The sequence below is a fragment of the Myotis lucifugus genome, unplaced genomic scaffold, assembly GCF_000147115.1.
Source record: "Myotis lucifugus unplaced genomic scaffold, Myoluc2.0 scaffold_2223, whole genome shotgun sequence".
NCBI lineage: Eukaryota > Metazoa > Chordata > Mammalia > Chiroptera > Vespertilionidae > Myotis > Myotis lucifugus.
This window is the reverse complement of record NW_005873271.1, coordinates 1-26,658: the sequence shown is the minus strand read 5'-3', so window position 1 is coordinate 26,658 and position 26,658 is coordinate 1. Positions and strand designations below refer to the sequence as shown.

General features: G+C 60.9%; 2 protein-coding genes across 7 annotated transcripts; one reads left to right on the top strand and one right to left on the bottom strand.

The window, feature by feature from the left end:
* The first annotated feature begins 235 nt into the window (after nt 1–235).
* On the top strand, nt 236–1,923 carry SLC16A3 (solute carrier family 16 member 3). The gene is made up of 2 exons (XM_006108399.3): nt 236–1,008; nt 1,236–1,923. The coding sequence occupies exons 1-2, from the start codon at nt 285–287 to the stop codon at nt 1,505–1,507; spliced, it is 996 nt and encodes a 331-aa protein (XP_006108461.3). The 5' UTR covers nt 236–284; the 3' UTR covers nt 1,508–1,923.
* Nucleotides 1,924–2,234: 311 nt separating this feature from the next.
* CSNK1D (casein kinase 1 delta) lies at nt 2,235–21,497 on the bottom strand. 6 transcript variants are annotated; one of them, XM_023748982.1, is made up of 9 exons: nt 21,342–21,497; nt 12,575–12,723; nt 11,958–12,186; nt 11,442–11,612; nt 11,058–11,206; nt 9,020–9,191; nt 8,339–8,478; nt 5,756–5,819; nt 3,047–4,732 (listed from the first exon to the last, which is right to left on the bottom strand). In XM_023748982.1, the coding sequence occupies exons 1-8, from the start codon at nt 21,355–21,357 to the stop codon at nt 5,787–5,789; spliced, it is 1,059 nt and encodes a 352-aa protein (XP_023604750.1). In that variant the 5' UTR covers nt 21,358–21,497; the 3' UTR covers nt 3,047–4,732; nt 5,756–5,786. The 6 variants fall into 6 exon arrangements, with proteins under 6 accessions (XP_023604746.1, XP_023604745.1, XP_023604750.1 ...); XM_023748981.1 differs by lacking the exon at nt 21,342–21,497 and adding an exon at nt 15,563–15,602; XM_023748978.1 differs by lacking the exons at nt 3,047–4,732; nt 5,756–5,819 and adding an exon at nt 2,235–2,339.
* Between the last annotated feature and the right edge of the window lie 5,161 nt (nt 21,498–26,658).

The window sequence follows — 26,658 nt, the reverse complement described above, 5'->3', positions numbered from 1 at the left end:
GACGGGTCAGGTCCGTGGAGGAGAAGTCCCGTCATCCCACCCCGGCGCCAGGTTGTTCCCTTCTCGTCTGTGTCTCCCGCGGGTCCGGCGGTGACGGGCCCTGTGCGCACACTGTCTCCCCACGTCGACGCCCCTCAGACCCACAAAGAACCATTTGGGCAGGAGCCTGTGCCGGGGCACAAGGGGCGGGTGGGCGGGGCCAGGGTCAGCTCTCACCCTCTGCTCCCCCTGCTCCCCCTGCTGCAGGCTTGGGTTTGTCGCTCAACTTCCAGCCCTCGCTCATCATGCTCAACCGTTACTTCAACAAGCGGCGCCCCATCGCCAACGGGCTGGCGGCGGCAGGCAGCCCCGTGTTCCTGTGCGCCCTGTCCCCGCTGGGGCAGCTGCTGCAGGACCACTACGGCTGGCGCGGGGGCTTCCTCATCCTGGGCGGCCTGCTGCTCAACTGCTGCGTGTGTGCCGCGCTCATGCGGCCCCTGGAGGCGCCCCGGGCGGGGGCGGGGGGGCCCGGGCCTCAGAGGCCAGCCAGGCGGCTGCTGGACCTGAGCGTCTTCAGGGACCGCGGCTTCGTCATCTACGCGGCGGCCGCCTCCATCATGGTGCTGGGGCTCTTCGTGCCGCCCGTGTTCGTGGTGAGCTACGCCAAGGACCTGGGCGTGCCGGACACGCGGGCCGCCTTCCTGCTGACCGTGCTGGGCTTCGTGGACATCTTCTCCCGCCCCGCCGCCGGCTTCATCGCAGGGCTCCCCAAGGTGCGCCCCTACTCCGTCTACCTCTTCAGCTTCGCCATGTTCTTCAACGGGTTCACTGACCTCACGGGCTCCACGGCCAGCGACTACGGGGGCCTGGTGGTCTTCTGCGTCTTCTTCGGCATCTCCTACGGCATGGTGGGCGCCCTGCAGTTCGAGGTGCTCATGGCCATCGTGGGCACCCACACCTTCTCCAGCGCCATCGGCCTCGTGCTGCTGCTGGAGGCCATAGCCGTGCTCATCGGGCCCCCGTCCGGAGGTGAGCTGAGCCGCGGGGAGCCCTGGCCAGACCCTGGTTCCAGCACTGGCCCATCCCGGGGAGGGGACTCGCTGGGGGAGGGTCCTGAGCAGGAGGAGGCCCTCCCCCTGCCTGGCCTCGCCAGGCGACCCCCACCCCCCAGCCTCCAGCGCACAGCCAGCAGGTGTCGGGAAGGCACGGGACGCCGGGGTGGGGGCCAGGCCATGCTGACACTGTCCCCTCCGCAGGCCGCCTCCTGGACGCCACGCATGTCTACCAGTACGTGTTCATCCTGGCCGGGGCCGAGGTGCTGGCCGCCTCCCTGGTGCTGCTGCTCGGCAACTTCTTCTGCATCGGGAGGAGGCCTGCGGGGGCCACCAAGGAGGGCGAGAGCCCCAAGCCCCCTGCAGACCACAGGGACAACAGGGACGGGGTGGACTCAAGGGAGGTGGAGCACTTCCTGAAAGCGGAGCCTGAGAAGAAAGGGGAGGTGGCTCACACCCCGGAAACCAGCGTCTGAGCGCGGAGCGGCGGCGCGCAGGGAACCGGACGGAGGCTGTCAAGGTTCATATTTATTTCACAAACAGGACTATCTCAGGCTGGGGGGCCCCCAGCAGGGGATCGTCACCTGATCAGTTTCTCGGGGGAGGTGGCGGGTGGGAACCGTGTCATTCCAAAGCAGATCTGTGGTGAAGCCAAGCCCCAGGTTACAAGCCGTCGGCACCCGGCACCCGGCCTGCTGACCCCAAGAGAGCCCGGTGCCCACAGCTGGGCTCAAGGACCTAGAAACCCACCCTTCGGAGACTTTAATCAGAGGGTGGGGCCAGGCCCTCCCTCCCTGACTGCACCCACCATGCCCTTCGCCACCCTGAGTGTCTGGGGACAGCTCCCTTCTGCTCCCCTGGTGTCTGGAATAAACCTGCGTGTAGGAGGAGCGGAGTTTGGCTTGAGGTGTGGGCGTGGTCTACCGCTCCCCCCAAATCTCACTTTCTCAACAAACAACAAAGTGAGCCTGGACCCCAAGGGCTGCTGGTCGAGGGCCCTGCGCCGGCACCTGGGAGCCCCTAGGTGTGACCACTGGGTCCTGCCTTCTATGTACTCACCCCTCAGGGGACTGCCTGGCCCTATACAGTCAGCACCCGGGGTCCTATCTGTTCCCCGTCCAGCCCTGCGAGCCTTGCCCAGGTCCCTCACACCCACCTGCCCTCATGGCCAGTGCGCCTGCGTGGCTGGGAACCCGATCGGAGGCCGCTGGGGCCGCCTCAGTAGGTGGTGCGTCGAGGGCGCTGGGGCCGGCAGCGGGTGCCCTGGCGGGCCGAGTGCAGCCGGAGAGACGCCACGTCTCTGCTCCTCTGCAACGAAAAGCAAGCGAGGGCTCACCTCTGGGCTCGGTCACCAGGACAGGACACCGCCCGGGAGCTCGGTGCCGCGGCCAGGCACCTCCCCGCAGCCCCGCAGGCCCGGGGCCCTGACGAGCGGCACCCTTTCTGCTCCCCCTCGGCCGGCACTCCCAGGTCAAGGCGCAGCCCTACCTCTATGACCTCTCGTGTGAGGTGGGCCAGATTGGGCCCTGGGCAAAGCTTGTCAGGTCTGGAAGGGCCGCCCCAAGGCCTGTGGCTCAGCAGCCGCCTGCCCTCTGGGCTGTGCACCCCACTCCCTTCTCCCGCGGGGGGCTCGGCCTGCCTACTGTCACAGGACTTCCCCGGGGCTCACTCATCAGGACTGAGTGCCCCCATGGACTTCCACCTCCCTCTCGCCCTGAGGTGCCTCACCCCTGCTGGCCAGGAGCAGCAGAAGTAGCCGTACCCACCCCTGGAGTCATACCCTGGGGACACTAGGAAGGACCCTGAGGTGCTCAGCACATCTGGAAGGCTCAGCTGGGCCGGGTCCACGTGCCCTGCCGGCCGTGGCCCCGAGAACGGGCCGATGCCAAGTGCAGCAGCCCCGTCCCAGCCCATCCGCCTGTTCCCCAGGCTCACAGGGGCCCAGGCTCAGAAAGTGACCTACACACGGAAAACTCACGCTGACGAAATAAAGACCACATGCTGGGGACGGGGAAGAAAGGTAGACGTCATATATTTATTATTTACATGGTGTGGTAAGTACACAAATACAGTGGTCACACAAATGCACAGGTCAGACACCACCCACACGGGCTGCAGACACTGGCTCGTGTGGGGGCGATGGATGCGACACTGTCCGCGGCCAGTGGGAGGGCTTGGGTGGGGTGCCGCGGCTCACACCTCCGGAGGAAAGCCCCCTGCCCTGACTCCCCCGCCCCGGCCACGTCCCCCAGCGCCTGCAGGGCGGCCAGCTGTGCGTCGGTGCACCCACCCACGCCGGGCATCCCAGGACTTGGGGCAGGAGGGACATGGACCTGTACACCTTTAAAGGCTAATAGCGTCCTACGAGCTCCCCGTTTCCCACACCTCTGCAGGGGGGACAGGGAGTACAAGTACCTACGAATGTTTGCATTGGACCCCATTCCGAGACGGGGCTCCTGTCTACTCTGCCACCGCCTGGGGCCTTGGGAAGGGGCCACGGGGAGCCCGGCCCCCTGAGTGTCTTTCTGGCGAGAATGAGGCCGGCCCTGCCTGCTTCCGTCCTCTGGGTTCAGAAAGCAGGACACACCCTCCTGGGCCTCAGGTCACGGATCACTTGCTTCTGGGCACTTGAGAGGGGGCTCCCTTGGGCCGGCCTCTTTCTGGGCAAACCTGCACCCCAGGTGGACAGATGTTAGCACACGTTAAGGGCCATTCTGCACTGCTAATATTTACAGTCTGTCTAGAAAATGCCCCCAAATCCAAAGGCATTGAGGCAACAACCACCAGCAAAGTAACCGCACACAACCCAGGAGCGCCCGGCGCGGCCTCCGCCTCCGAGTCTTGGGCACTGGGTCCTAGGCACCTGGCGTCCGCTGCCGCGTCTGGGAAGGTGGGATCGGTGCTCGGCTCCGCCAGAAGCACCACGACGCCCTTGCTCTCTAATGGCTCTGACGACTCGAGTCCTGGCGGCTCAGTTACGGTGGGAGGGAGTGATGGCCAAAACCAGGAGAGGTCACAGAACACAGCACACAACACACGCACAGACATGTTACACACGTGTACACGTGACAATTTCCGGGAGAACACCCCCCTACAGTGGACTACACCAAACAGAAGCAGGAAACATCGCCGGCAGCAGGGTGCCCGCGCCCACCTTGGTCTACAGAACTCCACGCCGGTGTCTGAGGCGGGACACTTTGAGGTCATCTTTTTTAAGACCGCAGAAACAGACAAGAACAATAAAAAGATTTCTTTACACAGATTTAAGCCAGTAATTTTTAGCAAAATGATACAAAACTGTCAGAACCAAGTAGAAGATGGTGGTTACAGCAGACTCATCAGGGATCGCGGGCGCCACCGCGGCAGGGAGGACCGAAAGGCTCTGCATCGGGAGTCTGTTGTCTCAAGTGTCTCGCACTCAGGCGGCCGTCTTCCCAGCCCCGGACAATGTCCACGTGGGCCTCAGTGGAGCCCGGCGGTGGCAGCGCTTGGAGTCTGTCCGGTTAGTCTGTTTGGTTTCCCCACGGGCGTTGCTGGGTGGGTGGCCTGGAGAGCGCCCGGTGTCCTAGCCCGGGGAGCGTCACTAGTAAAGCCATGTAACAGAGGAGATCAGCCATGCATTGTCTGCCCTTCACAGCAAAAAGGAGTTCTCATCGGTGCACGACAGACTGAAGACCACTGGAAGCCACCCGACCGGGAATCTGTCGGAGCCAAAGCACAGGACAAGGTCAGCGTGCGGCCGGAGGGCTGGACCGGTCGGTCAGTGAGGTGCCCTGGGAGGAAGGGGACAGACGCCGCCTCGCCCACTCTGGACGCCCGTGCCCCCGGCTGCTCCAGGAGTTCCCTCTGCGGCCAGGACGTGCTCAGCAGAACAGCGACAGGAGACGGAAGAGGAAGAGGCATGCAGGCGGCCGAGAAGCTCGTCAACGACAGGACAGAGTCCAAGCGGGAGAGACACTGGCTCCCAGCCATCCCCCCAGTAGCCTGGGGGCCAGGCCTCATGGGCACTGGGGTCCCCCCTCCAGGGGGAGGTACAAGCAGTTCCCATCGAGATGGTTCCTAGAGCACCGCAGTGTTAAAGCCCCAGCAGGTCCACATGGCCCAGCCGCCAGCCCCCATCCAGGGAAGGAGCCGCCCAGCGTGGCCCAGACAGGAGCCCAGCCTGGGCGCCCAGCCATGCACGTCGCAGGGAGCAGCGCTGGGCGACGGGTTAGTACACACAACAGCAGAGACAAGGTGTTGGGCAGAGACCAAGTTCGAAAAGAAAAAGAAAACGAGGAAGACAGAAATGAGCGTGGAAGGAAGCCAGGACTGCGGAGACCACAGGACTCTCCGCAGCAAGAGCACAAGAGGCCCCACCCAGCGCGGCCACTCAGCTGAGCACGACTGACGCGATCCGACAACCGACCCTGGAGCCAGCGGCTGGAGTGTCCCCGGGCCACTGGAGCCAGCGCACCTGCCTACAGAGCCCGGGTCCGGCTCCCCACACAGCGGCAGGTCCTGGGGTCACCCATTCAGGGGCCCCTACAGCCTGCTCGCTCCTCACCCCCCGACTGGCTCTGACCACAGTTCTGGAATCCACGAGGGAAAGCACTGGCAGAGGGACCTCGCTCTGCAGCACCTGGCATGCAAGACCACGCCCACCTGTGTGCTCCCGTGGGCGAGGGGCCAGCCCGCCCGCCCTGGTGCCTGCTGTTGGAGAGACCGGCCATGAGCACACTCACCCAGTGCTGCCTTCCACCGGGAGACGTGCAGCTACTTGCCGTGGTGTTCGAAAGGAATGCTATTCTGAGGTGGGGGGAAAAGACAGCTGTTGGTAAGGGAGCCCGGCTGGCCCGCAGGAGGCTCCTTTCCGAGAAGCGTGGCCTCGCCTCCACCAGCACTAACCGCCCAGGAGCTCAGCCTCACCTGCCCCCAAACAAGAGCAGACAGTGGCTCCTCCAGGAGGACCTGCACTAAGGCCGACGGGGCTGGGGGCAGCGAGAACGATGCACAGCTGCCGGCCTGTCACTGCTCGGAGCAGCCTGTGCCTCCCGACCACACACGTCCGGACACACCTCCTCACTGACACGGCGAGGAGGGACCTCCCTGGGTGGCGGGATGTGGGTTAACACGGCCGCGCAGCACGCGGCCCGGAGCCAGCGCTACCCACCAGCACTGCTGGCCCCAGGGAACGTCACGCACACGCTCCTCCACCAGACGCCCTGCCCGCAGGCTCCCTGTGAGCCACTTGCACTCCAGGGACAGGGATGCAGGGCCGGCCCCAGGGGCTGGTCTAGCACGGCTCCCGTGAGAAGGAAGTGGGTGCGAGGAGCGGCCACTGCACTGTGAGTGCAGGCTGGCCAGGGGTCAGGACGAGGGACACGGGTCGACACCCCACACCCAGCCGGAGAGGGGCAGCAGGTCTTGACCGGCGCGCTGACGACGGCACTGAGGCCCTCCCTTCCTGCTGAAGCTGGGCCGGGCGCATGGGCACCAGGTGTGCCTCTTCCTGGAGGGCACAGAGATGCTGCCGTGGAGGAGGCAGGCGGACACACGCAGGCTGCTTCTCCTTCACCCCCTTTCTTTGGGGAGCCAGTGTGGTTGGAGGCTATAACATCATGGAAGCCGGGACTCCACTCCCTCCATAACTTCCAAACCACCAGGGCAGACGGGCAGCCCCGCCCTGAGTCTCAAGCTGGCCCTCAGGGGCCGTTCAGAGCTTCCCACAGTGACCAGGAACCCGAGACAGACACGCCTGGGACGGGGCGTGTCCTCCACATGAAGATCCTGAGAAAACCGCTCGGGTGACCAGTGACAAAAGCTGAGGTGCTGCCTTTGGAGGGGAAACACACCCCAATCAAACCTCTCAGAGACCCTCCCTACGCACAGGTCCACCTTCTATTCCTCCAGATGGAGACAGAACAGGAGCGCAGAGGATCCGAGTTACAAGCTCGCCCGGCGGCTAAGCCTTCCAGGATGGCTGCGGAGCTGTGCCCGGCGCACTGGAGGCCAGCGGTGAGGCCGGCCTGATGGAGAAAAGCTGCACCCCCACCTGTAAACGCCTGGCACCTGGGACCTCTGACTCCTCCATCTCCTCAGTGACCCCGAACCCATCAGACACTTTCTTAAGAAGGTCGGCCTGCTCCTTCCTTGGTCTTTGCTGGCTGGGTCCCCAACATGCAGACGCTGAGTCCACACAGAGCCCCTGGCGTCCCTGCCAGAGCTGCCCGGGGCCACAGCGCCACTGCACACGCAGGTGGGGTGGACGGCTCCCAGGACCTGCTCCGGCTGCTGACTCATGGATTCCAGGGCTCCTGGGAAGGAGCCCCGAAGCCCTGCTGCATCCTGAGGAGAGGGAGGAGGGCGGGGACCATCACCCCGGCCAGACCCCTCCAGCCCCACGTTCAAACCACCTGCATCTTCAGTCTCTGGAGAACTAGGCCCAGAGCCCACCATGTCCAGCAGGGTCACTAGTTGGAGGTCAGCTCTGCCTCCGTCGGGCACACCTGGTCCTCTGCCAGAGACCAGCAGGCCCCGCAGCTCTCCAGCCACCATGCCCACGCCACCCCATTCACCAACAAGCCACACCCCAAATCCACCAGGCCTGGCCGTGTGGCCCGGGAGCTGACGTATACACCGAGGTGGCATCACAGTGAAGCAGAGGGCCACCTGCACCCGACTTCCCCCCAGGACACCCCACAGAACGGTCGCGGGAGCAGGGGCAGGTTCCTGACGCCTGACCACCCTTGTCATGGAAGGGGACCCTGGCAGTACTTGAGGGAAAAAGCTGTTGTGTTGAGAGATCTACTTGCAAGACAGAACGGCCAGAGGGAGACGCGGAGGACAAGCACACAGGGCCGCCAAGACGGGGACCCTCACCCACGCACGTCACCAGGTGCTGGGCCCCAACAGGCCTCTGCCCACCACCCCACGTGACTGCCAGCAGCCCCTCCCCTGGCCAGACTCGGCCGGGGAACGCCTAGCCAAGGAGAGGAGAGCCCAAGGCTGGGTGTGCCTACACGACACCCAGAGCCCGCGGGCGCAGCGCGGCGAGTGTGCGCAGGGGACGCTGAGCCTGAGGCCAGCTTGGGCTGGGGCAGCAGAAGAGAAGAGGCCCCGCTACCTGTCCCGCGCGGCGGAGACGCGCCCGGCACCCACACAGCTGGTCTCAGGGGCTCTCAACCCCAGGGGCGAATAGCAGCCAGGGGCCAGGGCACCTCGTCAGCTCAACCCTGCCCTCACCCACCCCGCCCGGAGCCCATAGACCAGTCCAAACAGAGAGAAGCCTGGGCCAGTGTCCGACCCCGGCAAGCTGGCGCGCATACCTGTGAGGTGGACATGCGGGAGGTATCTTGTCGGCCCGTAAGATCCGACGAGGAGATGTTGACGGGGGCGCCACGGTGCAGCCGCATACTCACTTTCCGCTCTCTTTCCATGCCGGACACGGGCCGAGGAGAGGTGTTAGCTGGAGGAGAGGCGGGGAGTGAGGCCTCCTGACACTCCATCCAAGGCTGTCCCGCACACAACCCAGAGCAGCCCAGGCGGCCTGCCCCACCTGCATCCCCCTGGCTATCAGGGCAGCACAGGCAGGTCCCCCAGCCAACACTCGCCTCGCCTCCCAGCAGCTTGCCCAGGGCCTGGGGGCAGGGCTCTCGAGGGGGACGCCAGCGTGGGTCTCCCATGGGAAGGCTGCCCAGGGCTCTGCTGGGATGCTGTCAGGGATGGGGAAGGAGTGGGGACGGAGAGGCCGGTGGGGGATGTGCGTACTAAGAATGAGAAACTGCGAGATGGACACTCGTAAAGGCACCGCCCAGGCTGCTCCCTGGCCTGTCCACCCTCGGGAGTTGGAAGAGGGACACACAGGCACCCCCAGGAGGCGCAGCTGCCAGCCCAGACCCTGCTCAGAGCTGGCTCCCCTCGAGGTCACACCCAAACAGAACCCACTGCCTGCTGGGAGGCGGGGTGGGGTGGTCACGGGGCTCGAGCTGGGGCCCAGGAGCACTCACCAGTGTGTGAGGTAGGGGTGAGGGGGGTGGGAGCAGCCACTTCTTGTGCTCCCCGCAGCCGGCCCGAGGCTGTGGAAGGGAGCCCCCGTGTGGCTGGGTTTCGGGAGTGTCTCAACCGCTCCTCGCGGTCCCGGCGTTCCCGCTCCGCATCGTCAGCAGCCCGGCTGGCACCCTAGGCAGGCAAGAGGCGGCCAGAGCTGAACAGGGCTGCAAGACAACCCAAGGCCTTGGCCAGCCGTGGGCAAACTACGGCCCGCGGGCCGGATCCGGCCCGTTTGAAATGAATAAAACTAAAAAAAAAAAAAAAGACCGTACCCTTTTATGTAATGATGTTTACTTTGAATTTATATTAGTTCACACAAACACTCCATCCATGCTTTTGTTCCGGCCCTCCGGTCCAGTTTAAGAACCCATTGTGGCCCTCGAGTCAAAAAGTTTGCCCACCCCTGGCCTTGGCTGTCCCTGCCACTTGAGACACACCAGGGGCATTTGGAACAAGTCGGAGCCAGCGAGATGTCTCTCCCTCCAGGGCAACGCTCAGCCCATCCCAGTCCCGAGTGGGGAGCGAGCAGCCAGGCCTCCCCCGACTTCCCAGGGCAGCAGAGAAACCCCACGATGACTACAGCACTTTCTCCAACCCCAACCCCGGCAGCGGGGGGCCCTCTGCTGTCAGCATTCACAGGGACAGGAAATCGTCGGAGGGTGTGAAGTCGGGAGTCTGAGAAGCAGGCATGAGCGGCAGTCCACTCGGCCCAGACCTCGAGCCCAAGGCAAAGGTGACGTTGGTGCTCACGTCACGAGGAGGGCAGAGGCCAGGCCTGTCCTGGGAGGGCCACGTGGAAGACTCAGGCACAGGCAGCCACTTCCACTCTCAGGGAGGACCAAGCCACTGCACGGCACAGCACGTCACGTGGTACAGCGAGGCTACCGCACACTGAAGCTGACACACGATTCCCAGCCCTACCAGGCAAGAGAGTCTGCAAACTTTGGCCTTCGGGCCAAATTCAGACCCATCTGTTTCTGCACACGTTTCACCCACACACCGCCCACAGGCTTCCCAGCTACAACCGAGCTGGGCGCTGCGGCACTGTCTGACTGCAAAGCCAAAATACCGCCCTAGGTGGCCTTTTACAGCCCTGATGAGAACGGGGCTCCGACGGGCTCTGACCGGAGGCCCACTCTGATGTCAGACTCTAGGCCCCTGCTCCCACCCCCTGGCTCTCCGTGGACGAACAGGCCAGGTCTGTGTCAGGCCGGCTCCGTGGCGGACTCTCCCCGCTGGAGGCTGCAGCCTCGAGGCCGGCCGCACGGAGCCTGCGCCCAGGGCAGGGACAGGCTTCCTGTTTTGCACCCGGAGAGGAGGCTCTGCTCCTCAGACTGTCACCATGGAAAGGTCCCAATTGCTATTTTAAGCTCACAACTAAAGAGAACGAGTTTTAATGAAAGAGGAAGGGGAAGTTCTAAAACAACTGGGCTTCTGGCCGTGATGCCCGCAGATTAACTAACAACTCACAGACCCAACTTGGATGGGAACAAATTAAAGTTCAAACTCCGCCCCCACGCCCTGCAGCATTCCCGCAGGCAATTAAGGAACAGACCACAAGTCTAGCTGATTGCAGGGCCAAGGTCAGACTCAACACCCAGCACCTTCCCAGGCCACACACCGGTGCAGAGGCCTGTCTCAGCCGCTCCTCCTGCATAAGGAACACGCAGGCACCACACAGCAACACCCCAGGGTCAAAACCACACACCCGAGAGCTGATGGTAACACTAATACAGTGTTGGAGCGGTCTGGCTCTGGACACCCCCGCGCCTGCCTGCCTGCCTCTGCCTCCCCTCGACGGGCACTTTGCTGCTTGGGACCTCTTCCCTTCAGGAACCTCCCGGCAGGAACGCCAGCTCCAGTGCAGCAAACGTGCTCCGAACCCAAACCTCAGGCAGCTCGCCTCACGCACGTGAGCCAGACAGCCGCAGCCTTTGGCCGATGGGCTGCTCCCCGTCCGCCTGGGAAGGTCAGCAAGCTGGCGATGCTACTTACAAACTTGAGCATGTTCCAGTCGAACACGTAGTCGTAGGAGAAGCCCTGGCGATGGAACAGGTTCCTGAAGAGCTGTCTCAGGTACGAGTAGTCAGGCTTGTCATCAAAACGCAACGAACGGCAGAAATTCAGGTACGTGGCAAACTCGGCTGTAAAACAAGACACTCGGAGCTAAGCAGCAACACCCGACTGGGAACCGCACGGCAACAGGTAACGTCACTGTTTACCACCCACCCTCCTCACTTGGGGGCAGCCCCGCACAGCAAAGGGAAATGCCCTGAGCTGCAGCTCCAGATGTTCCGGAGAACCGGACACCCGCCAGACGAGGGGCTGGCCTGGGTCACCCTCCCTCGGCCCTGCATGCGCAGGCCTGAGGCCACTCACAGGGGTAGCCTTTGCACAGCACTTCGATGGGTGTGGACATCTTCTTCTCACTGATGCGCTCGTATTTCTGCCTCTTGGTGGCAGCCTTCAGCCCCTGCCAGGGCAGGGAGCCCAGGTTGAAGTACATGAGCACATAGCCCAGCGACTCCAGGTCGTCCCTTCGAGATTGTTCTGGAAAGAGGAGGAAATGAGTAAAGCTTGGCCCAAGCCAGCAGCAGCAAGCACACACACACTGTGGAAAATGAACTCTAAAAACCACAAAAAAATACACTTGGACTCTTTGCTGAAGAATCTGCCCGGATGAGCTATTAGAGAACTGTGGCTCCCAGATGAGCCACACCCGTGTCCCAGCTGCCAGGAGCCCCGTCCACCTGCCCACCCACCACGCCTCAGAGTCCCAGCACGCCGGTCCCTGAAGCCCGCCTGCTCCCCACGGGCCGACTCCCAGTTCCCGAGGCCGGCCTTTCCGAGCTGAGCCCGACAGGCCAGGCAGCCGCGGCCAGCGGCAAGGCTCACCGATTCCAAGGTGCGTGTTGATGGAGGCGTACCGCGCCGTCCCGGTGAGGTTTTTGTTCTCACGGTAGGGGATGTGCTGGTGGGTCCTGGCGTCCCGGTACTTCTTGGCCAGGCCGAAGTCTATGATGTAGACCAGGTTGCCCTTCTTCCCCAGCCCCATGAGGAAGTTATCTGGCTTCACGTCGCGGTGGATGAAGTTCTTCGAGTGAATGTATTCGATCCGACTGATCTGCAGGAGAGCCACAGGGGGTCAGCCTGACAGTGCGCGGAGGCGGCTCCTGCCCGCAGCCAGGGCCCTGCTGGAGCTGCGTGTCGCACCCTCGGCTGGGGCAGTGCGCCATCATCGGATGGGACACAACCCACCACCCTCACCACAGCCACACCCCACACCCGGGGGTTCCCTGTGGTGGGCTCTCCCGGGGGACGGACAGCAGCAGCCGTCCCTCTGCGGCCCCATCTGCCGGGAGGCAGGCCCCACACCTGGGTGAGCTGTGCCGTGTCCACGGTGGCTCTCCAAACCCAGCCCACCTGTCACACCTCATGGCAATGGTTAATGAACACCTCCCTCCTCCCTGTGCAGGACAGGCGGGGGAGAGGGGCCGCGAGGCAGCGCTTACCATCTGGTCGGCCAGCAGCAGGACAGTCTTGAGACTGAACTTCCTCGAGCAGAAGTTGAAGAGGTCTTCCAGGCTGGGCCCCAGCAGCTCCATCACCATGACGTTGTAGTCCCCCTCCGCCCCGCACCACCGGATGGTGGGGATGCCCACTGGAAGAGACACGGGTTTCAGGGCGGCCAGGGGTGGGGTCAGAAGACCCTGACACACCTGCGCTCACATGTGACTCCCTGACCAGGGTCAGGTGGGCAGTAGTCACGGGACACAAGGTGAGAACACGATGCCCACTTTGTGGGTGAAGGGTGGGCAAATGCAGGACAGAGAAGGAGGGGCAGCGAAGAGAGGGGTGTGAGGGGTGTGGGCGGAAGCAGCGCCCAGGGACCCAGTGGTCAGCATCCTCTGTGAGGGTGGTGCATGCACCAATCGCGGGAGATGCACAGAACACTCACATCCGACTTGCAGAGAGGAACCCTGCAAGGTGCACGGTGGGAACACACGGGTGGGTTCCCAGCAGGCCCGACCCTGTGGGCCTGAAGGCGTGTGACACCGAGGAACGACTGGCAGAGCCGACGGAGCTGCAGCTGGGACAACTGCAAGGCACCGCCATTTCTGTGACCAGAGCGCCCAGGAGAGGAAAGAGAAGGGACGGGGACAGACTTCACACGGGAAGAAATAGCCCGATGATGGCATTTAACCCGCAGGCCCCAGGAAAGCATCATGAAGACCATCACACGGCCGTCCCGACAGGCCAAGTGCTCACAAAAGTGACAGAACATCCGGGAGCAGCAGGGAAGAGGCCCCACACTGAGGAGCGAAGAGGCGGGGAGTGCGGCTTCTCCTCAGAACGGGAGGCCTGCCTCGAGCGCTGAGGACACACTGCATCCCAGAGGCACAGGCTGCAGAAGCCGCCAGCAAAGACAAACAGACGTGCGCAGCCACCTGCAGGCCTGCTCTGCTCCTGTCCACGAGCCAGCGGCAGGCGAGGCCACAGTAACGTAGAACAGTGAGCCCCTCAGGGCCTGCGGCTGCGCAGAAAGGCCTGCATGGCCCCAAACCCACAGCCTGACGGACACACGTGAGAACCAAGTCCCCACAGCAGCTCCCAGCACCAGAGACGATGCTGTTGGAGGACCTGCCACCCCGGTGGGCACTTCCCCAGATTAGAGACAGAGCAGGCGCTCTCTCTGCACAGACATACACTGGGTGCCCGACAGGCAGGACAGACAGGAGGACAAAAGAGCACAGAACACACATTAGCATCACACGCAGTAGATGGCGGAGACTCTGTCATTTCACAGTGACAAAGGCATCCATTCATCAAGAGAACCAGCTCTAAGCCTCTGCAGTTAACAGCACCGCAATACAGGAAGCAAAGCGACAGGAAGACAAGCCCGTCTGACTGAGCTCAGTCCCGTGCGCCCGACACCAGACAGGCCTCGCTGAAGGCAAAGGGCCGGCGCTGTGGAGTGCGCTCAGACAGCAGCACCCCTTAGAAACAGAACGGAGCTCTGCAACGTCCCCAAGTTATCTGGAAGCTCCGTCAGGCACTTCAGAACTGGTGCCTGCCTGTCCCTCGGCGGTGCGGGCGCCTCAACACAGGGACAGCGGCAGCCCTCACCCTGAAGTCACACAACTGGGTGTCTCCCCAGGTCTTCCCGCTGCTGTCCCTTTGCTGGAGCTCAGGGAGTCTCGTCCTTTGCAGCCTCCATGAAACCATGGATTGCCAACTGGTTTGCTGGTGAGCAGGCTGACATCGCAGACACTGCAGTCCTTGCTCACAGCCAGCACCAAGCATCCAGCCCGGGAGTGGCAACGAGGCCAGGGATGTCAGAGGCAGAGACATGACTTCTGCTGGCGAGCAAAACAAATGCCGCTTTGCACACAGGCACCACGTTAAACAGCCCTGGATCCAGGGAGAGATCAGAAGGGGGTTAGAAAGCGTGTGGGACTAAGTGAAATGGGGACCCAACACAGCAGGACTCAGGAGACGCTGCGACAGTCGTACTTGGGGGAATCTGCAGCAAGTGAACACCTGTGCTAGAAAGAGATCAATGATCTCAGTTTCTATCTGAAAACCTAAGAAACCCAAAGTTAGCAGAAATAAAAGGTCACAGTAGAAATCAATGAAATAGGAAACTTACTGAAACCAAAAGCTGGTTCTCTGAGAAGATTTTTGATAAACCTCTAGTCAGACTGCTAGGGAAGAGATACAAGCTACCACATCCAGACGACGGGCTAACGAGACTGAACGTTCACAGGCTGATAGGAAACATGGGAACAGCTTCGTGCCAGTAACTCCAACTCACACAAAATGGACAATCTGAAGAGCACAACCACCCAAGCCGGCTGCTGACCACGAGAAGGCCCAGCAGCGGTGGGCGCGCCCGACACCCGGGACGCACAGCACAGACGCGTCCAGCAGTCCTGCTCCTTCCAGACACTAGGAAATGCAAACCAACCGATGGCAGCAGAGCAGTGGTGACTTGGCAACAGAGGGAGGGAGTGGAGGGACAAAGGGGGACCTAGAAACTTCTGGGAGTGATGGAGACAGCAACTCTCCCAGTCACGGAGATGGTTCCATGAGGGTATCAACACGGCAAAACGTATCACACTGCACACTTAAAATAAACGCACGCCGAAACCGGTTTGGCTCAGTGGATAGAAGCGTCAGCCTGCGGACTGAAGGGTCCCGGGTTCGACTCCGGTCAAGGGCATGTACCTGGGTTGTGGGCACCTCCCCAGTAGGAGGTGTGCAGGAGGCAGCTGATCGATGTTTCTCTCTCATCGATGTTTCCAACTCTCTATCCCTCTCCCTTCCTCTCTGTAAAAAAGTCAATAAAATATATATTTAAAAAAATAAATAAATAAACGCAGCTGATTACACCTCAGTGAAGCCGACTTAAAAAATAAACATTTTCCAGTCTCCCTCTTTGGAGGTGGCTCCTGGTGAGGTGAGGCACACGCCCACCGCCGTCGGCACCACGTGCTCACGAGGCCTCTCCCACTGGAATGACATCCGCACAGGACCCACGGCTGGTCTTGCGGGTCAGTTCCCAGGCCCGTTCCCGTCTCCGTGTGGGGGCAGCACCTGTGGCCACAATGTGTCCCAGAAGCTGTGCCGTCCTTCACAGCTTCCCCCACCCGGGTCCCATCAGGGCCACCTGTGGTGTGTGGTCACCACAGACCTCTGGTGCTCGGGCAGCTTCGCAGGACAACCACTTTGGATGTGCCTGCTTGCTGGCCGGACCCCTTGTCAGCTGCTGCCCGCGGCTCTTCACCATCCACTCTCCGCTACCGTCCTCCGTGGGCGAAGCTTCAGGGTGGGCTCACACCCGCTCCCTGAAGGTGCCTGCAGGCATCGGTGACTCCTGCTGGGACCCATCAACAAAGCGGCAATTTCCCACTCGACAGTTCCCTCTGCATTTTTCTGTGGAGCTTCCTGTGAGCGCACACTCTGGAGTCACGAACGCTCCTCCCTTCTCCCAGGGGCTGGAGTTACTCGTTCTGAGGTTCCAGTTATCCCAAGTTTGGCCAACAGATGCCCCTCCAAGCTTGCTCCTGTGTCCTCTGGACATGTGCCCACTGGCCTGAGAACTTTCCCTGAGCCACCCAGCCTGCTCGACTGCCTCACCTCCTCCTGCCCAGCCCTTGTGAGACCAGGCTCCTGTGAGAAATGACACCAGAAGCCATTATCTGGATGCCAGGCGTGCTCACTGCTTCGGGCTGTCACTCCTTCCAGCCTGAGTTTTGATCTTCTCGGGGCACATGCCTTCCTCGGGAGTATTCAGTCAGTCTCGGACCTTGGCTATCCCGTGAGTTCTCGAGTCAGCTTGTCATGTTGAAGAAACACGCTGCTGGACCTGGACGGAACCCTGCTGGCCGAGGCACTCTGGGAGGAACACTTGTAAGTCGTCTTCAGTATCCTCCAGTCAAGCTTTATATTTTCCGCACACAGGTCTTGTGTGTCTTAAGATTTATTCCTAGACACCTATGGTTTGTATTTGGCTAAACTATTAAGAATTAAACTTCAGCTTGGCCAGTGTGGCCCAGTGGTTGAGTGTCAACTCTTGCACCAAGAGGTTGCCGGTTCAATTTCTGGTCAGGGCACAGGCCTGGGTTGTGAGGTCAATTCCCAGTAGGGAGTGTGCAGGAGGCTCACTTATGTTTCTCTCTCTCCCTCTAAAAAACCAATCCATTAAGAAAAGTAATTACACTTCAGTTTCTGGACTTCTCAGGGGCCAACAGCCATCTGACCAGGACCCTGGGGCTCAGCAGACTGTGGGCTGTGTCCACCCAGCAGTTTGCAGGTGGCCGTGCCAAGGTGCTGGGAGCCGCAGCTGCTGCACGGGGCTGGCATCCGTAAGTGGGTCACCACGCACACGGGATCAGGCTTCCTGTCTGCGCCATGACCACGCTTGACCCCGGTGCACTCTGAGCCTGAGCAGGCTCTCCAGGGAGGCTTTAGAGCCTGAAGGAGCGTGAGGCAATGGAGGTGGGCTTCCAGAACTCCAAGGGCCTGGAATCTCTCCAGCGACTGGCCCTGGTAGGTGTTCTGTCCCAGGGGTAGAAGATGGAAGGAGACAGAGACAAGCACCACAGCTGTGGAGGTCTAGACCGTTGTGCCAAGGAACCAAGCTGGCCCTCCAACCTCAGAGGTGCCCCTCCTCCCAGAGCATCAGCCACACGGTGGCCCAGCTCACAGGGAAAGCCAAGCCAGCCTGCCTCTGGGGAGGAAGAGCCACAGCCCTGCCCCACGAGGCGGCCCAACGGCCGGGTCTCAAGGAGCATGGAGAGTGGAAAGGGTGGATACTGCGTCGAGCAGGGTCCACAGCATCCTCCTCCTCCCTCTGCAAGGGGAGCAGGCAGCCAACCATCCTCTGTGCAGGTGCCCCGCGGGCGTCAGGGACACCCCAGAACCTCAGCTGGAAGCGGCCTGAATAGGGAAACTGTTTTCCTTCGAAAGAGGAGAGGAGGACCTTGCCTGTGCGGAGTGAAGCAATGAGGTGAGAGAGCAGTGACGGCCCAACCCCCAGCCCTGTCTTCTCTGGGAGGGAGGGTCTCCGAGCAGGGTTTTCCACCACTGGCTTCCTCGCTCTGGGGTCAGGTGCTGAGCTGCCCCGGTCAGTGGGTCAGGATGAGACAAAAGGGGGGGGCTGGGGACCAGCTGCAGGTCTGCTGCTCCTACACTCCCATGCGCCCCACTCCAGCCAACACCACTCTATGCTGCTCACTGGGACAACTGCGCTGTGGTCCACACTCCCAGGCCAGCGGCCCCAGTTGTGTGCTGACACATCTTGTGCGACTGGCTTTCTCCCTGAAGTACATGTTCTGCACTGCTTGTTCTCCGGCTCATGAGCAACGCGAGGGCTGAGTCGGCAGCCGCTCAGGCCTGCACAGCAAGAACATGGTGTCCTGTCACCATGGAGACCACCTATCGGAGTGCACAGCCTACCCAACCAGCTCACTTTACCAATCAGAGCTGCTTCTCGGGCAGTGCCCTCTTGAAAGCCCCACATCTTCAATGTATCACAGGAGACAGTTTTAACCGGGGGCCCCAGGATGTCACCTCCTCCTGGGAGACTGGCAATGGGTGTGAACAGGAAGAGGCTAGACGAGGGTGTTGACAGGTGAGGAAGGATTCCTGTTCAGACCCGCTTCCCCCACCAGATCCTGCCTGTGGGGCCAGGCCCCCCACGTCACAGGGCTCATGTCTGTAAAACCCTGAGTTGGTCCGATGTTCTAAGAAGACCTCTGCACCCATCCCAAAGGCTGCTGGCTACAGGAAGCAGGGCCCGGTCCTTAACCTTCCCGGTGTGGCCCGAGGTGCCGGACAGCAGAGGGTGCCGTCGCGGAAGGAGAACAGGGTGCAGCCTGCGTGCTGGCTCCCGGGTCGGGAAGGACGAGTGCAGCAGCACACCGGGCGACAGGAGTCTGATCCTGCTCTGCCGCCCACCCCGTCGAGGCGCCAGGATTTGGTGACTGGCCACCAGGTGGGCCCGGCTGGTGTAAAGACAACGTGTTGTTTTTCTCGTGTCCTGGGCTTCACTGTTCACACACTCCTCCTCTACTGCGGGAAGACTCGCCAGAGCATCTTTGACAGGAGGGTCACACCACGCAAAGAATCTGAAACAGGCTTGCTTGCAGCAGGGTCCTGAGCCCTCCTTTCTTCTTTTTCTCCTCTTTCCCTATTTTATTTTTAAATATTTTTATTGATTTAGAAAGAGAGGAAGAAAGAGGAAGGCAGAAACATCGCTGTAAGAATGAAACATCGACTGGATGATTGAGCCTGCAAACTGGGCATGTGCCCTGACAGGGACGCGAACCGGCAAGCTCTGGTGCCCAGGACGCCGCCCACCAGCTGAGCCGCACTGGCCAGGGCACTCTTCCCTGTCTCCTATTTGGACCAGGTCTGTCCTAAAAATGGACTCCTACCCCCGCCCCCCGCCTCTATTCCTCCCGCCCCCCAGAAAAAGACCACACTTCTACACATTTAATTTCTGGGAGTCTCCATAACGCTTCAATGATTTGTGTCATATTCTGAAAAAGCTGGAAATAGTCCATCCACTGCTCCCAGCCTCCTGAGGTCAGACCATCCTTCCTTGATGGGACTCGTGCAGGCACACCTGACTTTAGATGGATCGGAGCTGCTTTAACCTCTAGTCCAAGGCAGGGGGAGGGGGCTGCCAGTAGACAGTGTGGTCGAGAGAGGAAGGAAGGGAAGAAACTTTTGTCAAAGTCGACACAAGGCTGCTTCCTAGGAGACAGACGAATGCAGCTCTGGATTCACTGCTAGAAACCAGAGCTTCGGGTGAAATCTTGAATTTATGGGGAGGAGAGGGAAGCATGGGCTTATCTGTCCTTTTCCAGACCCCTCGAGGTTGGGGACCTGCAGAGAGAGCTGCGGTGCATTTTGCTGGACTGGTGCTCACTCCTCACCTGCTGTCCCTGTGGACCACACGCTGACCCTTTCCCCGGGTCAGCAACAAGCGACCTGCAGTACCCACGGGGACGCACGCAGAAGGCTGGTTAACAGCAGAGCCCCTGCTCTCTGGGCAAAGCGATGCCCACTTCCTCTCTGCCGGGCGCAGCGTGGTCTCGGTCTCGGTCAGTGAGTTCACAGACACTCCCAGAGGCGCTCGCTTTTCTGGATACAATCATTCTCTCACACACAGGCCTGCCCTGTGGCTGGGGTGGCTCAGTGACTAGAGCGTCACCCCTCGGACTGAAGGGTCTCAGGTTCGATTCTGGTCAAAGGGCACATGCCTCAGTGGCAGGCTCGACCCCCGGCCCCGGTCGGGGTATGTGCAGGAAGCAACCAAGCGATGTCTCTCACATCGATGTTTCTCTCTGTCTCTCCCTGTCTCTTCCACTCTCTCTAAAAATCAATGGAAAAATATCCTCAGGCGAGGATTAACAAAAAAATAAAGTTAATAAAAAAATGAAGCAAAACACAAGTCTTACACCTGGATAGCAGCCACTGGGGGTGCGTCTGAAACTGGGGGATCCGGATCTGTGTGGGGAAGGGCAGAGTCCGGGTGCACTGGCAGGTCCCGGAGAAGGGCCAGGGGAGCTGGGAGCAGTGGCACCGGCTCCTAGAGCAGGGTTCTGGCGGGAAGCAGGGCTGGCCCCAGGCACTGAGCTCCGTCCAGAGACGTGTCAGATCCTCCTGGCCGGGGTGAGGGGTGCTCCTGCCTGTGCAGATGACGGGGTGCCCTGGCGTGGGAGTTCAGAGGTGCTGCTCGTTGGGAGGGTCTAGCCCCCCCAGCACCAGGCTCCTCCCCCATGACGGCCACACCCTGAGTCCCTCGTTCTACTCGTCACCACCTTAAAAGCTGTGCCTGAGAAACTTCCTTCTGCTGCGGCCGCTGGCGGGCAAGCACCCTGGCCGGGTCCTCTGCGGGCCTCTCCCTGGGACGACAGGGGCAGAAAGTTTTTACCCGTGTGCCAGTCGAAGGCCTCTCTGCTCCCATAAACGCAGTGGGACACGTGGACACCCTGTGCAGGGTCCAGCAGGACCGTGTGCTGCTCTGGTCGTCTCTGTTGCTAGAGACACCTGTGCTGCACCAAGTGCTGGTTTCCAGCAGCAGCAGCAGAGACCCCGCTGCTGTGAGGAAAGAGGTCACAGCCCTGCAGGGAGCCCCGGGGAGCGCCCCCCAAGAAGCGCCCCCGGGCTTCTGAGGAGAAGCGGCGCAGCATCCTTCCCAAGGCCCTGCGCCCAGGTCCCTTGGGGAGCAGCAGACAGTCCTCTCCAGGCTGCAGCGCCTCCACAATGGAGACTCCCTTATACACCCCACCTCCTGCTCCATCCGCGAAAATATTTTCCAGTCCAGAAAATTCTAAAAGTTAGACTCTGAGGTCAGGATGGGTGCCCTATGCATCAGTACCCTTAGGCCCCAGGGGAGGTTTGGGGACAGAATTGGGACAGTAATTCAGCTCAAAGGGGTTGCAGTAGTTTCACTCAGAAAAGTCTGAAGTCACCCCCCACCTCCCGCCCAGGCTTGTGAACAAACCATGTGACCCAGCTGGCACAGAGCCACCAGCAGTGCTGGAGTCAAAGCCCACGCCGGCCCTGAGCTCAGACACTGCCCCGTGCAGACCAGGGAAGCAGTGCTTGAGCCCGAAGTCCAAGCGAGGAGGCCTCTGCAGCCCGCCTGACAGCTGGGTCCAGGTGTGGGCATCTTCCTCCCTTTCCCCAAACAAGCCAGAGACGCTGGTTCTGGACGCTGCCCCCAAACAACCCTAGTTGTCTCTTAGCAGGTCAAGGCCATACCTCCTCCCTGCATCATTTTGTAGATTTTGCTCTCGATGTGGAGCTGAGGGTGTTTGGTTTTGACACATTCAAGCTTGATGGCAACTTCTTCTCCCGCCACAATGTCCGTACCTTGCAAAGGAAGAAAAGCCAGTGTTAATTACCGGGCGCCCACCACCTAACCCCATGTCACACCGCCAGGAACAGGAGCGCTGTCTGCATCTCCCAAGGACCACAGGATGGTCACACTCCACTTCCTGTCGTGAGAGGTCAGTGGTGCACAAACCCCGTGGAAAAGAACCCCTTTCCCCTTTGAAAACAGGGAGGATTGAACATGTATAGGAAAGTCTCGTTGGTTTCCCACCCCCACCTCCGCAGGGACCCACTCGGATCATGTCACCAGAGACCGAGAAAGCCGATGGGTGCCCTCCACAGCCTCCCGTCTCCCCTGCTCTGAACCGTCCTATCGCCCTGGTGGGCAGCCCCAGGGGCGACTCCATGTGTCCCTGCGACACCTTCCGTGTGGCCCCTCGGCCCCGCACTGCTGGGACAGGCCTGTGTGCACGCGTGCACCGTTCTCTAGAGCAGTGGTTCTCAACCTTGGCTGCACATGAGAATCACCTGGGAATCTTTTTAAAATCCTGATTTCTGGGCCTCATCCTCTGGAAACTCTGTTTCTTTGTTACTCATGTTGTGGCCCCACCCCATAACTAAGAGAATTTCTGGAGGATGAGGCCCAGAAATCAGGATTTTAAAAAGATTCCCAGGTGATTCTCATGTGCAGCCAAGGTTGAGAACCACTGCACTAGAGGGAAGGCTGGTCTCATCAAACACATGACCCCAGCCCACCCAGCCAAGGATCCAGCTCCCAGCCCTCTCAACAGTCAGGCACTCCTCAAACGGGTGCAGATCCCCAGGTGGCAGCGCTCCTCCCTGACCCATCACAGCCAGGCCAAGGGACAGAAGGGGGGGGGGTGCCCTCAGTAAGCCTTGTGATACGAGGCAACAGGACAACACTTGTGTTTCTTACCGACGCTAGACCGGGAGGATGAACTGTTGTTTCCAAAGCCCTGATTATACCTATGCAACACGTACCTGTCATACACCTTTGTTAGTTTTGTACTGAAACTGGCAATACAACGTATGCTAATACCTCCAATTATCAGCCCATGAGTTTCAAGGTAAAATTAAGAGCTTTTACCTGCAAATATTTTATCTTTATTTTCCTCCAATAATGACTTGCAAACCCGACAACCACCCCCTCCGGCTTCACACGTGAATGCTCCAGAGCTCCAAGCTGGCCCAAGGCGGCCTGCAGGCCCTTCCTCGAGGCGCTGTAACTGGAGAGCAGAGGAGTCCTCCGCGCCACGCCGAGGGCGAGGGCGCTGCTGGCTTCCTCACAGGTGCCCTCCAAGCATGAGGCCTGGGAGCCTCCCCAGCAGTGCGGTGCTCGTGAACCACCTACCACTGGCTCCAGCAGCGCGGACAGAGCCTGGACACTCCCTTCCCCAGCGCTCGCCACCTCCGCCTGCTGGGAGACCACAGTGCGATTCATGAGGGACCCTGGGCATCAACGGGTGATGGTCACAAAGCACACTGAGACGCCAGCCCAGGCCAGCAAGCATCACAACAGTGACCGCCTGCAGGAGAGCTGCCTGCTGAGACTAACGTCCAGTAAATGCCCAAGACCCCAAAGAAAAGCCTCCTCTCCTCGCTCAGATGCTGCAGGGGATGGGCCATGTCTAGTGAGCCTGAATCCAAAACCGGTCACCAGTGCAGATTCAGTGGGATATTCCCCACCGACCGACCTCTCCCGTGGCCTCCAGGTCGGAGAGCTTCCTTCCCACTGCAGAGACTCTTGGGCCCTCAGAGACACAATGCACGTCGCTCTGCCTGCCTGCAGTTGGGACCACCTATCCAATTACAAGAGAAATGACTTCACCACAAAATGGACTGTGCAAATGAAAAATGAACTCGAGTTCCTGTGAGGACCCGGAACCCTGAACTGAACTGGCCAGCGCAGGAGGAGCGGATGACTCATCTCACCAGTGACATCAGCAACCCCACACACTCATCACTGCCGCCCCAGCCAGGACACAGGCCCTCAATGAAAAAGCAGCCTGGGCCTGCGCAGACCACCTACCAGACGAGCGCCTCCGAGAGGCAAACACTCCCAGCTCCACGCACTAACACAGAAGAGCTACCCCTGCAAGACAGTCTGTGGGACACATGACCACAGGCAAGTCTGGAACACAGGATTCCCTCCTCCAACCACGTGCCAGGCCTGTGCCAGGATCACACCTGCACTGAGCCGGCCCCCGCCAGGATCAGAGACATGAAAATCTCCCGAGTGCAGCCACTCCAGAAGGGTTCACGTGGGCTCTCGGCCACACAGACATGAAGGTGGCGCACGCCATGGCTGCCTCCCCGGCAGGTCCCACCCACTGGGTGGGAGTCCCGAGCAGCAGCCCTTCGGGTTCTGTGCATTCCATGGACACCAACCATCAGAGGCCACTGGGTAGAACGACCTCTGCAGTCGACAGAGCCCCAGGATCCAGGCGGTGCTGCTCCAAGCCTCGTCCCCAAACTGCCCAGAGCAGGGGGACAAACACAGGACAGCGAGGAGGCACCACGAGCTCTGACAACAAGGTGACATCGCGGCACCACGTTCATCTCATTCTGCACAAGTATTGCTGTGACCAGTTGGAAACTGCAAAACCTGGTGCTTCACAGCGGTGACTTGTGGAAGTGCTTCTAGATGGAAGCAGGAACTGAAGACAACACTGCGCGCTGGTTCCAGGTTCAGCACCCAGTGGTCTGTTTACGCTCAGGTGCCTTAGCTCCCCAACAACCCAACTCTCAATGCCCATCAGGCAAAAGCGGGGCCTCACGAGGCAGTGGGACGTCTATGTTCCGACACAGGTCAATGCTGGTTTTACGAAAACAACACCGTCCCTCAAGTTGACCAGACAAGGCAGATGGTAAATAAGCGAAACGAACCACAAGCTTGACCCCGTCCTGGGACAGGGAGGTAACTCCCATTGAGTGACATCCACGAAGAAACAGGGAGGCCCCGGAACAGCAGGGCAAAGGTCACCCACAGGGTAACTGTTGATCAAGCAGCTGATGCAGTGCCAGGACTTCTCATTAGAGCCCTCAGCCTCCACCCTAGAGGACGCAGGCGATGACCTACTATGTGTTCCACACCTGCCTGGTGCCATCAGGAGAGTGAAAATCAGACATGAAGAGGTTCCTAAACTTTAGCGCCCAAAAAGGTGTTTGGACATGTTGTCGGGTGGACAGTATAGTCCGCCCGGAGATAAACGGACAGAGCAAGTACCAAAGCCAAAAGCTGGCAAAATGAAAACCTCCATTCTGACACCAGGAATGCGGTATCCCAGTCCCCTGCCACCAGAAGACAGGGAGGGGAACAGCTCCGTGAGAAGGGGCTCCCTGCACCCCGAGAGCTGAGCACCCCACAGGCGCTCCATGAGCATGGCTGCACTTCAGAGCAGCCCTGGTGCAGACCACGGCACCACCACACAGGCTGGTCCCTCGCACAAAGCCCCGCACACACTCTTCTTCCCCAGTGCCCATTGGTCACACTGGGCTTTGGAGCACAGCGTCCATATTGGGGACACTGACTCTTCCCTTATTTTCTAATGTCATCACATGGGTAAGGGTACCCTGACAGCAAGTGAAAGGGCTTCAGTCACCCCAGCAACCAGGGCTGACGCTTGTGGAAGCTAAGACGGAGGGAGGCCCAGGAGTGACGGCCCAGGCTCCCTCCTGCGGCACCTGCTGAGTGCTGCACAGGTATGTGAGCACGGAGGCCTTCCCAGGAGCCTCCGGACCTGTCAAGCTCAGGGGAGGAGACTGAGGGTTCAGACCACACGTTTTGGAGTCCACGTTGACCCAAGTCCAGTCCGTCCATTTTCTGAAGCCCAGGCGCTGGAGAAACAGCCCCGAGACCGCATCCTGTGAACGGGCGACTCCGGGAAGCACCACGGGCCTGGCTGGGCAGGAGGGGCAGCACCATTTCTGTGCAGCTGCCGGGAGGACAGGCGGACACTGGAACTTCCTGGTGTGTGAGGCCCGCTCCAGCTGAAGGACAGCCTTCCCTCCTCCCAGTGTCAAAGGTATGGAAGCACAGAAAGTCCCACGTGGACCGCCATGACCCCAAACGCCAGGCTCACAACAGGGTGAGCCTACCCGGTGGAGTCTAGAGCGTTCTGACCAATAGCCAAGTGCCGGCATAAGAAGGACCAAGGACATACCGACTTTCCAGGTGAGGACTCGATGCCTAAACAAACAGAACAGAACTCCGGTCCAGATGACTCAATCCATCCTCTGCTCTTTGGACCTCATCTTTGACCCTTAGCTACAGTATGTGGTGAGCACCTTCAGACCCACCTTCCAGCCAACGAGATCTCTGCACGCTCCTCTCCTCTGGAGTCCACGCAGGTGGGAAAACCCCGCTGTGCTCCGCCCCACACAAGGAGCTCCACGTGAACCCCGGTGCCTCTCTCTGAAGGAGGCAGGAGAGCCACAGGCCACCCACCCAGGCCAGACACACGAGCGGGGCCGGCCCAGCAGGAGGGGAGGCCCGCAGGGAGAGGAGAGTGGTGACAGCAGACGGGGTCCCGCAGAGCTCCCACCCCAGGAGGAGGGCTGACACCTCGGAGAATGGCTCGCTGACAGCTCTTCCCGCGACTCTCGGACACCAGGCGCTGTCCGGCAGCCTCAGACCAGAGGACAAGGACTCGGACATCTACTCTGATGCCCGCAGAAGGGCAGCTCACGGGCTGGCTTCTCCGTCCAGCTCCTCGGTCCCAGGCTGAAAGTGTTGCCCACACCCCCTGTCCCATCAATAAGGCGAACAGCTCGCATTTACGCAGCCCTTGGCCGCCCAAAGCGCTGCCGAGGAGGCAGACGGCTGACAACGGGGCATCAATATTTAAACAGTAGAATCCAAACGTCTCCAAAGTGTATTTTACTGGGAGAGCAGTGGGAGGAAACACAGGTTCAAAGGCAGCAATGCAGCGTGTGGCGGGGTCCCCTGCGGGGGGCGGAGGGCGCCCAGCAGCGGTCGGGCACCTCCCCCGGTGGACTGGACCGGACCGGAGGGGCGGGGACAGCCAGGCCGGACCCTCCTGACAGTCCACCAGCCCAAACCCCGTGGGAAGAGTTCACCCCCAAACTTGCGCAACGGCGGCTCCTCCGCACCCACGCCGCGGGCCTGCGGGACGGCCCACCGGGGGGGCGGGGGGGGGGGGGCACCGGCACGCAACCCCCCGGAAGCGCAGGGGCGTCTGCGGTGGGTGCCCCGCCGGAGGGG